General features: G+C 43.0%; 1 protein-coding gene and 1 pseudogene across 2 annotated transcripts; one reads left to right on the plus strand and one right to left on the minus strand.

The window, feature by feature from the left end:
* LOC109718306 (SAC3 family protein A) lies at nucleotides 23-9850 on the plus strand. 2 transcript variants are annotated; one of them, XM_020244477.1, is made up of 13 exons: nucleotides 23-435; nucleotides 2119-2925; nucleotides 3454-3882; nucleotides 4477-4575; nucleotides 4811-4905; nucleotides 5444-5621; nucleotides 6081-6554; nucleotides 6968-7108; nucleotides 7333-7392; nucleotides 8001-8131; nucleotides 8308-8441; nucleotides 8768-9000; nucleotides 9174-9850. In XM_020244477.1, exons 1-13 carry the CDS (start codon nucleotides 382-384, stop codon nucleotides 9270-9272), a joined length of 2934 nt encoding a protein of 977 aa, XP_020100066.1. In that variant the 5' UTR covers nucleotides 23-381; the 3' UTR covers nucleotides 9273-9850. The 2 variants fall into 2 exon arrangements, with proteins under 2 accessions (XP_020100066.1, XP_020100067.1); XM_020244478.1 differs by lacking the exon at nucleotides 23-435 and having other exon boundaries at nucleotides 2348-2479; nucleotides 2581-2925; nucleotides 9174-9316.
* On the minus strand, nucleotides 10614-13485 carry LOC109718430 (annotated as a pseudogene).

Here is a 16856-nt window from a genome sequence, read left to right on the forward strand (position 1 = left end):
CATCCGTTAAAATGCTCTTTTCTCTCTCTGTAAAACTCTCGCTCGCTCGCGTTGGAACCCTATTAATACTGGGTCCGAAGACGAAGAAATCTCAGAAGCCGCGAAAAAAAGCCCTCCTCGTTCCTTCCAGTTTTTCCTTAATTTTCCTCTCGATTGTTTCTTCAAAACATTTTCTTCGATTTTTTGTTTTTTGTTTTTTTACTCACGAGAATCCGATTTTTCCCTAGGCCTTGTTCCCCTTTTTGCGTCGAAAGATTCCCCTGTTTTTTTTTTTTTTTTTCGTTTTTTTCTTTCCCCGCCCCTTTTGTGGTTTCTACTGTGGATTTGAATTGTTCGACCGTGTCGATCCGTTCTCTAGTGGTGGAGATTGAGCTTTTGAGGATGGCGAACCAAGGAGGCGATCCTGTCCCTGGATCGGGTTCCACCGCCACTGAGGTATTCTACTAGTAGATTACTTCGTTACTCATTATTCGTGATATTTGCTTTAACTTGTGGTAGATTTTTAGTTTATTAGTGTATGAAACTGAGTTACTGTTGATGGGATTGAGTTGCTCTGGGTGAGTTTTAGTGTGTGATTAGCAGCATTAGATCTACTTGAATTTTAGTAAGTCTCCTACTTTGGAAGTTGAATGCGTCATTATTGCTAAAAAGTTGCCTCATTCAGATGCTTATGCGGAGCGCAAGTGGATGTTTCATGTCCTAGGATGTGTTCGATTTGCAGTGTTGAGTTAAAGTTGCAATTTTTTTTTCTTTTTCAGAATAAATGATTTTTCATTTTTGTAATTGGGAAGTAACCAAGAGCTTAGCAATCCGAGAAAGATATGCGTGGATAGGTTGAATACGTGGTGATGTTGCAACATTGGCACCATTTGCTATTAAGTAAACCTAGTTGTTCATGTATTCGCCGGCTCATGCCAGCAGTCTAAATATGTTCTGTTGTTGTGATGTCTCAAGACGGGGCTGGTTATTATTGTGAGTCCTATATGGTTGCACAGCATCTAGTTTAAGGGCCACCTCTTTTTCCTTCTTGTTTTTGGGTTTCCTTGCATGTTATGAGATGGGTGTTGGGCAGTGGTAGCTAGAGTGACTTCACGTTGGTGAGAGAACCGCCCTGTTTGTTGATTAAAGAGTCCTTGCATGTGTAAATTGGAGGTTTGGAAGACTTATATTTGGTCTGCACATTTCGTCGATCTGAATTATGCATTCTTTGCTATCCTGAATGTGTGCTCCTTTCTTTTGATCCCACCACCCCCCCAAGCAATAAACTCCTCTCATACAAGTGCACGCAAATTTAGGAACTTTCTTTTTATTTGTATTGTATTAACAAACAGTCTTAGCTGGCAGTTAAATTACCTTATGTAGTTCTTTTCTTTTAGTAGGGCTTGGTAGCAATTGTGAAGAAAAGAAAAAGAAAAATAAATAAAAGAGAATCATATGGGAAGCTATTTTAAATGAGGTAAAAGATGCGGATGAAGGTTAGATACGAGTACAAATATGAGGCTAGCCCAAGAGAAACCAGTGCTGTGTAGCCTCTGATATGTCGAAGTCTACCTTTTGGTAGTAATTACTAATTATGTTGGAAGTTTTCTTCTAATCTATGCAAGATATTGATTCTGCTCATTAAACAATTGCATTGCTATATCTATAGTCTATAGATTGTATTATGGTCAAGATTTTAGTATGTGTAATTAAGTGTTCTTTATCTTGGACATTAATGTGTCTGAACAACTGAGTAGGTATGCCTTTTGACCTTTGTGCAATAATTTTTGGGGCGTTAGATTTGAGTTGCTATGTTATTGGCATGCTTAGCACTCTTGATTGTCATGTCCATGCTTTTCCTTATAAGCTCTATTCTGAGCTTGCAGATGTGTGAGAATTAGTTCGGCGATTCCCTTATGTGCTGCAACTTTGAGAATTTGGTAGCAACATTTTTATCTCTTTATTGTCTTGTTTTGGATTTATTTAACTGCCTGGATTGTAAACATTGTTAATGATTCTGCTATAACATGTGAATTCACCTGTTTCAATTAAATGTACTATTTTGATTTGTAGATATTTGAATAATCCTGTGATTCACAGCTAATATATCTTTATCATTACTTCTCTTTGAACTTTCAGGTTATTGGTGGTGGCCAAGGGCAAACAGTACTATATCCTTCTTCAACTCCAAGTCATCACTCGTGGTCCGCATCAACGGCTCCTGCGACTGTCTCATGGAATTATAAAACGGATACCGCGACTGAAAATGGATATCCATCTAATTCCGGATACTACTATGATCCACTTAGGGACATACCCAATTCAGGAGCTACTCAAACTAATACAATATCCACAAGTCAGAACACACCCAACGGGACACAAGATTATTCTGCTTATGGCTATACCAATCCAGAATATCAGAATTATTATTATAACTATCATCAGCCCACCCATGATTCTTCCTCACAACAATTAGGAGCAACTCAAAATCAAAATACAGGTGCAGCTTACCAGCCTCTTAGCTCATTTCAGAATTCAGGGTCTTCTTATGTGGGTCCTACAAGTTATTTAGGAACTTACTACAATACTGGTGATAATCAGAATACGGCGGGGTATCAGAACAACAGCTATTATTATCATCAGCCGAATCCCCCTCATTCGTACTCAAGCTACTCATCATCAGATGCAAATTCAGTACAAAGTTCTACGGTTTCTACAAATCCGGCTTATTATCAACAGCAATACTATCAATGGCCTCAGTATTATAGTCAGAATGCGCCTTCTCTTGGTTGTACTCCAGGAACGGAGAATTCGTCCGTCACCATGACTGCCACATCAGCAGTTGGCGTTGGTGGTGGCTACTCATATCCAAGCAGCCAACCGCCGCCACCTGGCACTACATCGTGGAGAAGAGATGCTGGCACGTCTACTTTACCTTCTTTGCAGGTATGTTTTCTGTTCTCTTATTTTTTCAATTTTGAGATATTTACATGTACAAAATTATTATTTATGCATTACAAAATGTGGAGTTTTGTACATGACCTTCAAAAGCTTAATTTCTTACGCGTATACCCTTTAATTATGAAAATGTCCATCTTCAAAAAGTACTTGCATAACCAACTTCTATGAATTGTGTGACTTCTGAACTCAAGACAAGGGTGTCTTAGATGAAAAGGGTATACAGGAAATTCAAACTTTTCCAGTGATGTATATGTTAGTAGATGATTTGTGGGGACTTCTATGTAAAATCTTATTCTCTTTTTAGGGGAGTTACCTTGTATGGGTGGTCACTGCACTGAACTGTTGGCCGTTAAACTACATGATCGTTATGCATATTTTTGCTATGTAAAATGTTATTCTCTAGGCTTTATTTGTTGAATAAAAAAACTATAATATTTCCTTGTTCATTGTGCGGGGACTTTGCAATTTTATAAGGAATTGTGATAACTGTATATTATCTCTCATTTGTAGCAGGAAAAAAGCAATGCTGCAGCTTATCAACCAACCGTCGATCAGGAAGTTAGGGTTCCAGGGTTTCAAAGCCCTTATATCCCTCAAATGCCCTCCTACTCACAAAATACCATGAATACCTCTCCTTTACCAACAAATAACCCGCAGAATCAACAGAACCTTCTATATTCTCAACCTCTGACCGCACATGTTCCTCCAGCAAATCAAGCTCTGCCACCTCAACATACCGTTGCCACATTGGACACACATCGGGTAAGCAAAATGCAGATTCCAACAAACCCTAGAATTGCTTCAGGTCTGGCCTTGGGTGTTGCAAAGAGTGACAAGGAAAATTCGACAGTCAATGCGGCACCAAAACCTGCCTATGTTGGTGTTTCGGTACCAAAGCATAGCAGCAAATCATCTCAAGAAGATACTGACTCCATGATCAAGGTGATTATGTTATGTATTTGTGCATTTCAATTCGAGCATATTGTAGGGGCTGTTTTTGCCTGAGTTGGAGCTTTTGCAAAAGTGCTATTCGACATCTTTCATTAGTAAAGCTTTAAATTTGAGCTTATGCTATTGGAACACTAAAGCGCATTTCACCTTTATGCCTTCTAAAAACTGCGGACTTTTTGCATGCCAAATATCTGAATACTACTAGGTGTAGAGTTTTTGTTCCAAAAGGCAAGCTAAATAAGCACTTGCTGGAGATGGATATGCAAATAGTTGCTCTCACTTCTCATATTTGCTATGGTGATGCTACGCCTCCTAACATCTTAGTTTTGTTTGGTGCTGTGACAAAGCTTTTAATTTTCTAAAGCTGACCTTTCAAGTCAAGTCCGGCTCTCTCTGTACGCACCTAGTCCTATATGTATATCCGAGGATTCTGTTTCAAGTCAAATTTTCTTTTGATAACTTTGAAGCAGGCCTGATCATTTTTATCTAGTTTTTTCCTTTTTATTTTTCAAATTTATTGTAGGAAAATTAGGGATCTGTTCTCTCAAATCTTGCATTTGTTTTTTTTCTTTTGGGTGTTGTTAGGGAGCCTTCCCTGTAGCGCTTCGTGCATATGTTGAGCGGACTTTTGCTCGGTGCAAGAATGATGCACAAAGGGCTATCAATCAGAGTTTAATGAAGGAGGTGAAACTTGTGTCTTTCATTTATTTTACCGTAGCTGATCTTATTGCCTTATAGTGTTTAATGTAGCATTTTTTTAAAAAAAAAAGTTTGAACTCATCATATTCCTTACCTTTTGTAGGGAAATAGTTCATTCAGCTTGAAAAGCTTTTTCAAAAAAAATTATTGTAGGTTTAAGATGACTTACTGAGAATATTTTGTTGCTTGAACCCTTTTTTTCCCCTTCTTTTTCTTTCAGATGGTTACCAAGGCATCTGCTGATGGAACACTTTTTACCAAGAACTGGGACATGGAACCACTTTTTCCCCTGCCAATAGACTCCAATGAGCAGAAGTAAGAAGTTTCCCTGTTTGGACTCATGACAACATTTGGCTTCTATTTTTCATAGCTGATGGTTGATGCCTGATATTTACATGTTTATTGATAACTAGTAAATATTTCATGGCTGTGTTATATTCTTGTGGTAGAATTATGTAATACTTAGTGTGTTGTAAAACTGTGCTAACTTATATTCGATGCTTTGGTGTTATATAACGTAGGAAATTTAATGATTCATTGAAGTGTTTTATCATCTAAATAAGTGGCAATTTTGTTTATTTAATGATTGGCAGAAAAAAATAAATAAATCAGGCATTGCTTTAGCTAAATATTTAAGAAATCTATAATAACTGAGGTGTTGCTTGTTTAAAAAATATTCATCATCATATATAAGATCTGGATCATTCCTCTTGAAGGAGTTTAGACATATGTTTTCTGACCCTGAAGCAAACCGCATGATTATCATTTTTTGCACCCAGTGTTTTTATGTTACTCTTGATGCATCTATACAGAAGTTGTTAATTATTTTCACTTTTTTCTCCTTTTCTTCCAGCAATTTGCAGAGTTCAGATCTCCTCTCTTCCTTGTCGAAATCTAAGAGTTCTGGTCGTCGCACGAAAAGCCGGTGGGAGCCTGCACCAGAAGAAAAGCTAGTTGAGAAGCCGGAACCGGTTACTAATGATTTAGCAAAGGTTGCTAGTTGGAGCCGTCCTGAAGCAACCGAACGAGCTGTAAATCTCTTTTCTTCTCAATTGATGATTGGATCTTTTATGTTTTTCTTGTTATAATATAGCAAAGGTTTTAGGAATTTTTAGAATGTAGTTAGGTTACATGTTTCTTGTGTTCTTGTAATTTGCTTGTCCTAATTATTCCCAATTATTTTGTTAACTAGATATACCTTGGGCTTCTCAGAATTGCTCTTGAGGAAAGCTATTCAATAAAGCACTGGCAGATTCTACATCTTACCAAATTGCTTCCTGCTAAAGCAGAAGTTGAAGCAAAAGCTTTAATTGGAGCTTCTGCTTTCGGGTTAAAAGCTCATTTGAGCTCTCCACACATCTATCTGTTGAAGTAGAGAAGCTTTTTTCAGAAGCCAAGTTATATAGGCACTTATCGGTTTTACTAGGGCGGTATCTCATATTTTGATCAGCATATTTACTTTGATTTGTTGTTTGTGAAACACATTGCAGGGGAGCAACACTTGGAAATTGGCAAAGTTCCTCCCATCGCAACAGCAGACGCCTTCAAATAAATTTAATCAGAGGCCAGCAAAAAAGTCAAGATTTTCTGAACCTTCAAATGTAACTGAGAATGGTGATGCTTCGAGTGATAGTGATAAGGAGCAATCCTTAACCAAATACTACGCCGGTGCAATTTCATTAGCAAATAATCCGGAGGAAAAGAAAAGGCGTGAGCATCGATTTAAACGGTTTGAAAAGGTGCAGGATGATCAAAGAAATGCTAAGAATTATAGGGCTAAAGATGTTGGAGGTGGGAGCATATACACAAGAAGAGCGAGTGCAATGCTTCTTGCTAAGACCCACGAAGATGGTGCTAGTAGAGAGGTTGAAGATATTGATTGGGATGCCCTGACAGTGAAGGGGACATGCCAGGAGATTGAGAAACGCTATCTCCGTCTTACTTCTGCCCCTGATCCTTCCACAGTACTGAAATTTACTACGTTGCCTTTTTTTTTCTTTTTTCTTTTTTGGTGTTAAATACATCTTTAAATTTAGTCCTTGAAGTTTGTTCTTCTTTACAATTTATGCGACGGTAGCAAAATTTAATGATGATGCCAACATAGCATTTTTTTAAGATGGTAGAGTAATGAAAGGATTTATTTTTATGTGGGACATACTCTGAGGACCAATTTGTTAAGATTGAAACTTTAAGACGTAACTAAAATCTGGGTCAAACTTCAAGGAGATGTAACTAACTTTTTTCCCCTCTAAAGAGAAAATTGCATATCCATGATCGGTTTTCTACTCAGTGCTAGTTTGTTTGTTGTTTGTTACGTGAGTACTTGTTATTCTTCCACCGATGCTGCTTCTTACATGAAAAAAAAAAAAATTTGCAGGTCAGACCGGAAGATGTCTTGGAGAAGTCTCTTCATATGGTTCAGACATCTCCAAAGAATTATCTTTATAAATGTGACCAACTTAAATCTATTCGTCAAGACCTAACCGTTCAAAGGATTCAGAATGGGCTCACTGTAAAGGTTCTGTTTCGATACCTATTTTCTACTTTAATTTTTTTTCTTTTATTGTCTTCTACTATTATAAATTTATTATAGCCCACTTTGCAGTAAATTGAGATCGCCTAATAACATTGAAGCTGAATAATATTATATCAGATATTAATATTTTTCTAGTAGAAGTATTATTTTGCTGCTTTGGAAATTAATTCACATATTCTATTGACAAGTTTATTGCTTTATTTCAGGTGTATGAAACTCATGCAAGATTAGCATTGCAAGCAGGCGATTTGCCCGAGTATAACCAGGTTTGTTTATATTTAGCTTATGTCTCATTGTGTTGTCCTTTTTGTACATTATTTAACAGTTAATATTGTCTCCTGGGATATAGCTAATGTTGGAAACGTTGTTGTGTGATCTATTTATTAGGCATAGATGAACTTAAACTGATACTGGTAAAGAAGCCTTTGGCTTTTTGTTTATTGTTTTATTAAAGAAACTAGGAAGGCTGAAATTTTAGTTACGCCTGGAGGAGATCCAAATAGAGAAGACATACAGAGAAAGGAGAGAGAAACAGTGAAGGGGAGCCAGTGGTTTTGCATAAGCATCTTAATTACTCTGCCCTTCTCTTTTTTTTGTCCCCAAACTGAAAGATCCGCTTTATTTAATAGGATTACCAACAGCAAGGAAATCCTCAGAAGAAATGTTAGTAACATACTGGTTTTTGTCAGGCATATAAATATACCGTTGACTCTCGTTGATATATTGTTTTCTATTGATACTTGGACACAAACATAACTTTTTGGATTAATGTGGATGTCTCAGATAAAGTACATTAACAAAAATATGAAATGAATTTTCTGGTAAAAATATCATGATTTTTATAGATTTACCGCTTTTTTTGGGTAACGTGCAGTGCCAATCACAGCTAAAGCGGCTATATGCTGATGGAATCAAGGGATGTCACATGGAGTTCTCTGCTTACAATCTGCTCTGCATTATCTTACACTCCAATAACAAAAGAGAGCTTTCGTCATTGATGACAAGGTATGCAGAATGTTTATATTTTGAACTAGTTTGTTACATTAATTACTCTTTTTTTCCCCCTAATTCTAATTTCTCAGTATGCTGATTTGGTATGTGTGTGTCTGTGGTCATCGATATGGTGATTGCTCGCTCTGTTACTAATTTTTGTTCTTATTTGTCAATGTCCTCATTTTCAGATTATCAGCTGAAGCGAAAGAAAATGAGGCTGTTAAGCATGCTCTTGCAGTCCAATCTGCCGTCTCATCTGGAAATTACGTGCTATTTTTCAGATTGTATAAGACGGCTCCAAACCTCAATACCTGCCTTATGGGTACATAACTAATTGAGATATATATGCCTCTGAAAATTATCTGTTTACCTAGATATTCCTGCAAATCTTCTGATCTTTCATATATGACCTTCAAAAACTCAATTTCACCTCGAACTTGCAGAGAAATTCCCTCTCTGAAAAAACTTTTTTCTGATACAGAACCACTCCCCTCAATGAACTGACTAACTGCCCAACTTGCAATAAGGGTATTTTTTTTCATAACAAGCTGCATTTGTGAGGGGGCGTGCATTAAAATCCAGATTTTATATGGCCATGTATGCAAAAAGGTTGCTATTATTAAGTTCTGGGAATTCCTTTTGCTGCAGATCTATATATAGAGAAGATGCGGTTCGAGGCTGTGAAATGTATGTCTAAATCGTACCGGCCAACAGTACCTGTCAAATACATTTCGAGGATTTTAGGATTCTCGAGAAGTGTACAGGGAGAAGAAAGTGAAGATATGGTCATGGACAAATCAGAAGAATGCGAGGAGTGGTTAAGAGCTCATGGTGCGGTTCTTACAGTGGAAAGTAATGGGGAACTGCATCTGGACGCTAAGGTATAGTGAAATTTCCATATATTTGTGATTTTGCGGTCTAATGTTAATCCACAAGACAGCAGCTTTAAAAGCACTCCGTTAATACTCTCTCTCTCTCTCTCTCTCTCTCTCTCTCTCTCTCTCTCTGTGCTTGTCTTAAGTTGATCTGATGGGAAAAGCTTTTTTCTACCCAGGCTTCTTCATCAAGCCTTTACATGCCAGAGCCGGAGGATGCTGTAGCTCATGGAGATGCAAACCTTGCAGTTGACGATTTCTTTACGCGAGCTTCTTAGCTAATGGTACGTTTCTTGTGTATTCTTTTGTTACAATGCAGCAGAAGTTCAGGAGAAAGAAGCAATGGCCTAAGGACCGGCAGTACCCAACAAACCTTTAGAAAGAAAGGGTCAGTTGAAGATTACCCAGAAGCCTGATTCAGTTTGAAGCACAACAATCGTTCTGGATCCTTCAGCACGCTTCTCTACTATGCTTTTTCATTCGGGGGACCAAAGCATGCTCGAGTTTGGGCGATAAAGTCACAGTATTGGTGTCCATGGGGAAGTAGTATTACTCAATTGCTCATGCAAGCTATAGATGCAAAGTGTAAATGTCCATTAATGTTGTCAACCATTAGAATCATGTACAAACAATAGAGTTTTTGTCGTATATTGAAAAACTCATGTGAAAAAAAAAATAACACGTTCTCATTTGCCTCCAGAGAGAAGTTACCTGAACTATTATTGGAGGAAATTTTGCTCAAACAATAAGAGCTCGTCCTTTTTGATTAGGACTGTCGGAAATCGAATTATTGTTTGTTGATTATTAGAGATGTAAATGTAGCAGTTACATAGATAATGTGGTGTTTTTGAACTAATCATATTTGTCTATTAGGATTTCTCCCTTCTTGTTATGATTTTCAACTAACGTGCATAGAGGATGTGGTGCAGTGTAGTTGCTGCGCAGTTGACTTCCTCCGAGGCTAGCCGGTGTCTGATCGTGCTAAACGTCGAACGTCAAGCCCGGCACGCAGTGCATTAAGATTCGTCCTCCGGGGCTGATCGGACGGCGCTGAGGTGCGTCTCACCAACTGTTCGCAAACTCTAGAGCCCGGCCCAAATGCGAGGGCTAATGAGTACTGGGCCGAAGTCGCAAGCATACTTACGGAGAAGGCAAGAGAGAGGGGGGGTGGGGAGAGAACGGCCCGAGCCCATAACTGTACTGAGCATTCAGCCACAAGCTCAGTGGGTATGTGGCGCGGCCCAGGTGTGGGCCCACGGTGCTGCCGTGCCTCGTAACGGAGGGGGGCGATTTGAGCACGAATCTGAAGGAGCACGTGGTGGCCCCTCGTTTGACACGGTGCGTGCGCGCGTGCGTGCACCTAGAGCACCAGAGCTTAGGGACGAGACGACTCTCCGGGGGTTGTTAATCCTCGATCTATTGGGAAACAGATTGTCCCGTTACTTAATTAACGCCAAGTAAGATAACAGGTAATTAAATTAATCAGCAAATAAACTACCCAGCCGAAAATTGCTAATAAAAGAAACTTTATATTATTATTATCATTATATAATATAGCCATGAAAACACTGCGCGTGCCGTCCATTAATTAATTAATTACTCCTATTATTGGGCCCTTACTCCACATAGCTATATTTATATATACGCATACTCTATTATGAGATTAAACATTGACAGTTAAAAAAAGAAAAAAGAAAAAGGGCAGATTACGTTGTAGTATCTAATAACAACTAAAAGTAATAATAACTTAAAAACTAGATCGCCTCCTCTGTTTTTAAAATCTATTTGGTACTTCACCTGATCATGCATGCATGCATGCATATATATATATATATATGCATGGGTCGGTGATGATGATCGGTCGATCACCTGATCACCTCCTCCTGTTCTTGCTCCCCAGGAGCAAGGCGACGTAGAAGAGGAGCCTGAAGAAGAAGCCCCAGGCGACGGTGACGGCGAGCGCCTGCCACTTGCCGAGCTGCGTGACGGCCTGCTGGCGCAGCACGTCGGCCCCCGTGGTGAGGCAGGTGTCGTCGGCTATCGCCACCCCCAGCGCCTCCCCGATCGCCGCCAGCACCCTCCCCCTCAGCTCCCCCGGCAGCTCCCCCAGCGGCGACCCCTCGAATATCTGCGCCCCCCTCGCGAAGCACTCCCCCTCCCGCCCGAACTCGTTCCGCATGATCCCCTCGTACGGGTACTTCACCAGCGACAGGTAGTGGAACCAAAGCCAGTAGCGGGGGATGCGGTCGCGGGCGATGAAGAAGCCGCTGAAGAGGAGGAAGTAGGCGAGCAGCGCCACCACGCAGGTGTACCCGAGCATGACGTGGGACACCACCCCGGAGAGGAAGGTCACGAACCCGCTCCCGGCCCAGAAGGAGGCCAGCGCCGCCGCGAAGTAGTACCCGAGCCCGGCGGCGCCGCCGCGGAGCCCCACGGCCGGGAAGGTGACGGCGGAGAAGGCCCCGGCGAGGAGGAGGAGCGGCGGGAAGGAGACGAGGGCGTTGGCGAGCACGTAGGAGGAGCGGCGGTAGGCGTTGTAGGCGGTCTCCCGCATGAAGACGTTGCGCTCGTGGAGGAACACGGGGAGCGCGTCGGCGCAGGTGTAGAAGGNAAAAAAAAAGCGAAGGCCAGGCGGAGCAATTTTTTCTTCTCTTTTTCTTTTTCTTCTTCTTCTTCCTCCTGCTGGAGCACGCTTTTTTTTTTTCCCCTCTTCTTCTTCTTCTTCTTTTTCTTCCTGTAAGAGCACGGGGCGCGCCACGGCGACTTCCGGCCTCGCCAAGCGGCTTCTCCTCCACCGCGTGTCGGAACGCCGAGACGTCGTCGGAGGTGGCAGGCGACGAGATCGCCTCCGACGACGTCGCGGTGGTTGCGATAGAAAGCAAGGAAGAGATGGTGACAAAAAGAAATTATAGAAAAAAAATAAGAATAATAAAAAACAAAAATAAAAATTATTTTTTTCCTACAGAAAAGATCAAAAAATATAGAAGAAGAAAGAAGATGATGAAAATTGCACTCTAAAAATAAGATTACACAGTTTTAAAAAAAATTACACTGTTTTAATAAAAATTATACTATTTGATATATAAATTACACTCTTTTGAAATAAATTTTACACTTTTTAGACTAAGATTGCACCATTTAAAAATATTTTGCACCATTTCGTTTCTTCTTTTTTTTTTTTTCTTTTTCTCTTCTTCTTCTTCCTCTGCTTCCTGTCAGAGATGGATGCCTCCCTCCCTCTCCCCTTGCTTCCCCGGGTCAGCAGCAGATCCGCGGCGCGCCGCGCGTTCATCGCCCCCGCGACGACACCAGCCTCCCCTGCGAGATGCTCGCCGCGATCGTGTCCCTCAGCGGCGGCGGTGTTGAACTCGGCGAGCGACGACGACGTGGCGGGCTCGAGGAGCAGACCGCGTCGAGGGCGAACTCGGCGGGGCTCTCGCCGGCGGGGATGGAGCACCCGAATGCGGCGAGGAAGTCGGCGAGGTGGCCCGGGTCGCCGCAGTAGGCGGCGCGGCTGCGCGAGATGATGAGGAGGCGGTCAACGAGCCCCAGAACGCGACGGCTCGGCTGGTGGACGGAGGCGACGACGACGCTCCCGGCGCGCGCGATGCGGCGGAGGACGCGCGCCACCATGAGCGCGCTGGCAGAGTCGAGCCCCGAGGTGGGCTCGTCGAGGAAGAGCAGCACGGGGTCGTGGACGATCTCCGCCCCGATGGACACGCGCCGCCGCTCCCCGCCGGACACGCCGCGGTGGGACTCGTCGCCGATGATGGTGGACGCGGCCGGCCGGAGCCCCAGCTGGTCGATCAGGGAGCGACCGCGGGAGCCGGAACTCGGCGGCGAAGGTGAGCGTCTCCTCCACGGTGAGCATGGGGAAGAGGAGGTCGTCCTGCATCACGTACGCGGAGATGGACCGGAGGAGCCGCCCGCTGACGCGCTCGCCGTTCAGGGTCACGGACCCGCCCAGGCGCCGCCGGGGGATGCGGTTCGCCAGCGCGTCGATCAGCGTCGACTTGCCGCTCCCGCTCGCGCCCATGATCGCCAGGATCTCCCCCTCGCGCGCCTCCCCCGACACCGCCTCCAGCAGCGTGCGGTGCCCCTCTGCCCGCCGCCGGAGCAGCCGCGGCCACCGCCTCCCGGCGCGGATGCGGTAGCTGACGTCCCTGAACTCGAGGACGAACGGCACGCCGCCGCGGAGCCCCTCCCCCTTTTCGTCCTCCTCCCCCTCTTTGTCGTCGACCTTGTGCAGATCCACCGCATAGTGTGGCGGCAGTGGAGACGCGGCGTCGCCTACGTGCTTCAGGAGCTCGCCGAGGGTTGGGGCGTGGCCGCGGTGGCGGTTCTCCAAGTTGTCGTCCATGGATCGATTGACACGAAACCTTTATCTATATAGTTAAAGACATAGATTAGGGTCGCATCGTTGTATCCCGGAGGGAAAGAGGGGTAGGGATAAAGGAGAAGTGAAAAAATGCGGACTCTTACTACTATTGAAAAGAGAAGGAACTATATATATATATATATATATTGTTTTTAAGTTTAGTTGATATATATGTAGATCGACTATTGTTTTTATATATATATATTGTTTTTAATATGTAAAAAAATTTTGGGCGTGCAATATCGTAAATCGACTCTAAAATATGTATCAAAGATAAGTTTTTATAGNTTTTTTTGAGAAAAGGGTAGCAAGCTACCTGCTTCATTCATTAAGTGTAATGAATTTAGCGTACAAAATGAAGGCAGCTAAGGCCTCCTAGAGAGCCGGGCAAAAACAGGAGACAACCAACAAAACGAGGAAGTAAAAACAAGTAATAGAAGTATCCGTACCAAAATGAAAAAGTAAAAGAAGGAACGAACACAAACACCAACAAAAGTTGGATACGGGGGGCACGGTCAATAGCTAATGGACGTCGGTCCAACTTTTGATCAAGCTCGTGACCCGTTCGAGAGCCTGGGAAGCATTGGGTCGCGCGTCGTTGAAGATGATATTGTTGCGTTCCGTCCATATCACCCACCATATTGCTGCCAATTGGATTAAACTTTTTGTCCGCAAAACTCCATCGTGAATGTTCACTGCCTCCGTCCATAAGCCGCGAACGTCCCCTGATTCCAATTCCCTTCTATCTGAATTTCCGGTGCGGACTAGAAGGTATCTGACGAAGACACATTCTCTAAAGAGGTGATCACATGTTTCTGGGGATATTGCACAAAAAATGCAGTACTGATCGACAACACATCCTCGACGGATCAATCTGTCCGCTGTAAGTAATCTCTTACGAAGGAGGATCCACATGAATATTTTGTTTTTGGCCGGAATTCTTATCCTCCATAGCTGATCGTGTGTAGAGTCTATCTGACCGCCAACAGTGATGAAGTCATAGAGGGATTTTACTGAGAACATTTGGTTAGCAGTCCATCTCCACTTGATTATATCTGGCGTACTCGATGGACTATATTGGCTGAGCAGGTTTTTGAGCACCCTTATCTGTCTCCGACTTTCACTATTGTTCGTTCTATCAATTCTTCTGATTATATATCTCCATCTCCACCCTTGTTCATTCCAGCATTGTGAAATAGTGACCTCCTTATTTATGATTCTGGAACGAATTTCTGAAAACTGGGTACTGAGAGGGTTTTCTCCGATCCAAATATCTGACCACATCTTGATATTCGTACCGTCCCCGAGCACATACGAAACGCCCGTTTTGAACACATCTCTACATGACATCACGCTTCGCCACCACTGGGAGTAGGGCCTGAAAGCTCTTCCCTCATGCAACGGTCTCCTTCTGGAGTAATACAAAGATGTAATCAACCTCCCCCATGTCAATTGCGGCTCGTTGAAAAAACGCCACCACCATTTGGTCAATAGAGCCATGTTCATAGCTTCCATCTCTTTAATTCCAAGTCCTCCTTCTTTTTTACTTTTACATATCAATTTCCATCTAACAAGACATGCGCCCCCTGTAATTTTAGTACAGCCTTTCCAAAAAAAAGATCTTCTCAGTGTCTCAATGCGGTTCAGCACCCATTTTGGCGCTTTAAATATAGCGAAGTAGAATAACGGGAGGTTCGATAGCACCGAGTTGGTCAGGACCATTCGCCCCCCGTAGGAAAGCAGTTTTGCCTTCCACCCTTCGATACGTGCTTCTATACGATTTACTACCGGCGCCCAATCTTCCCTCCGAAGGGATTTGATATGGAGCATCAGCCCCAAGTAGCGAAAAGGTAACTTGCCCACTTTACACCCCAAAATATCTGCTAATCTGTTCGCTCTTCTGGTATTGTGACCCAGGTATACTAGTTCCGTCTTATTCATATTTATCTTGAGTCCAGAGGCCCATTTGAACATCTTCCAGAGGAACAGTAGATTTCGCATTGCCGACTTCCTTGGCTCAGAAAAGAATAACGTGTCGTCCGCATATTGAAGAATTACTGTCTGGCAATTTATGTTGGGGCCAATTCCTTGAAGCAAGTTGTTACTCGTGGCCGCTTCTGTAATTCTAGCGAGGGCGTCTGCCACTATGATGAAGAGGTAGGGCGAGATTGGGTCACCCTGTCTTAGCCCCTTCCTTGTTTTCAGCCAGCTTGTCGGCCTACCGTTTACCAAAACCGCGATTTTAGCGTTACAGATACACTGTTCAATCCAGTTCCACCATTTCTCGCTAAATCCAAGTGACCTCATTATACTGCGCAGGAATGTCCAACTTACACTGTCGTAAGCTTTCTCGAAGTCAACCTTAACACTAACGCATTCCTTACCGGATTTTGCACACCAGTTGAGGAGTTCACTTGCAGTTACAAACGAGTCAGCCAGAATGCGACCTTTCAGAAAGGCCGATTGAGATGGAGATATTATCGCCGGTAGTATGGACGCCAGTCTGTTCGCCAGCACTTTAGAAATGATCTTTTGAATTCCGTTCAAGAGACATATCGGTCGGAAGTCAGAAACTTTACAAGCTCCTTCCTTTTTAGGGATTAGACAAACATATGCGTAATCTGTTGGTGCCGTAAAGAGCACGTTATTTTGGAGATCTGTGAAAATATTAAATATGTCCTCCTTTACAGTCTCCCAGAACTTTTGAAAGAAAATGAGGGAAAAGCCGTCAGATCCAGGGGCCTTGTCACTACTGAGCTGAAAAGTAGCCCTCTTGACCTCTTCTATTGTAATCGGGCTAGTAAGGGCGTCTGGGTCAGAGAGAACGCCCGTACGATAGAGGTCATCCCAAACCCCAAAAGAAGCCGGACCTTCCTCCGTCCTCCCGAGCAAACGTTTGAAGGCTTGAAGAAAATAGGATCTCATTTGAATGTTGTTATGGAGATGTCTGCCCGTATCATCTTCCACAAAGTCAATCGCATTGCTCCGCTTCCGTCCATTGGCCACCGCGTGGAAAAACTTCGTGTTGCTGTCACCTTCTTTAAGCCAGTGCTGTTTCGCTCTCGTCTTCCAGAGGATCTCTTCCTCCTTGAGAATGAGCTGCAATTGTGATTTGAGGTCGGCCCGTTTATCCTGAGCTACCTGGGGCAGTATAGTCTGTTCCTCTAGTCGATCGATAGCTCGGATTTTCTCCTGGAGGCACTTAATAGTGTTAGAGATACTATAAAAATCCGTCTTACACCATTCCTTCATCCTGTTTCTGCAGTGTCTGAGTTTCGCCGTTAGAGTGAGGATAGCCGACTCCTTGTTTGTGATCTCGTTCCACCAGATTGGTACTTTATTGGAGAAATCCACTTTAGAGAGCCAGACCTTCTCAAACCGAAACATTCTCGGAATGGGAAAGGTCCCAGTTGCGAGCGCTAACGGGGTGTGATCGGAGGTAATCCTGGGTAGAGCAGAGACCCTACTATGCGGATAAGTTTGG

This window comes from Ananas comosus, linkage group 12, assembly GCF_001540865.1.
Source record: "Ananas comosus cultivar F153 linkage group 12, ASM154086v1, whole genome shotgun sequence".
Classification (NCBI taxonomy): domain Eukaryota; kingdom Viridiplantae; phylum Streptophyta; class Magnoliopsida; order Poales; family Bromeliaceae; genus Ananas; species Ananas comosus.

Excerpts from the sequence above, each read along its gene's own strand:
- LOC109718306 (XM_020244477.1), top strand. The coding sequence starts at position 382 with ATGGCGAACCAAGGAGGCGATCCTGTCCCTGGATCGGGTTCCACCGCC. Across the intron at positions 4,906-5,443 it reads ATAGACTCCAATGAGCAGAA|CAATTTGCAGAGTTCAGATC; the intron begins GTAAGAAGTTTC and ends CTTTTCTTCCAG. Across the intron at positions 6,555-6,967 it reads CTGCCCCTGATCCTTCCACA|GTCAGACCGGAAGATGTCTT; the intron begins GTACTGAAATTT and ends AAAAATTTGCAG.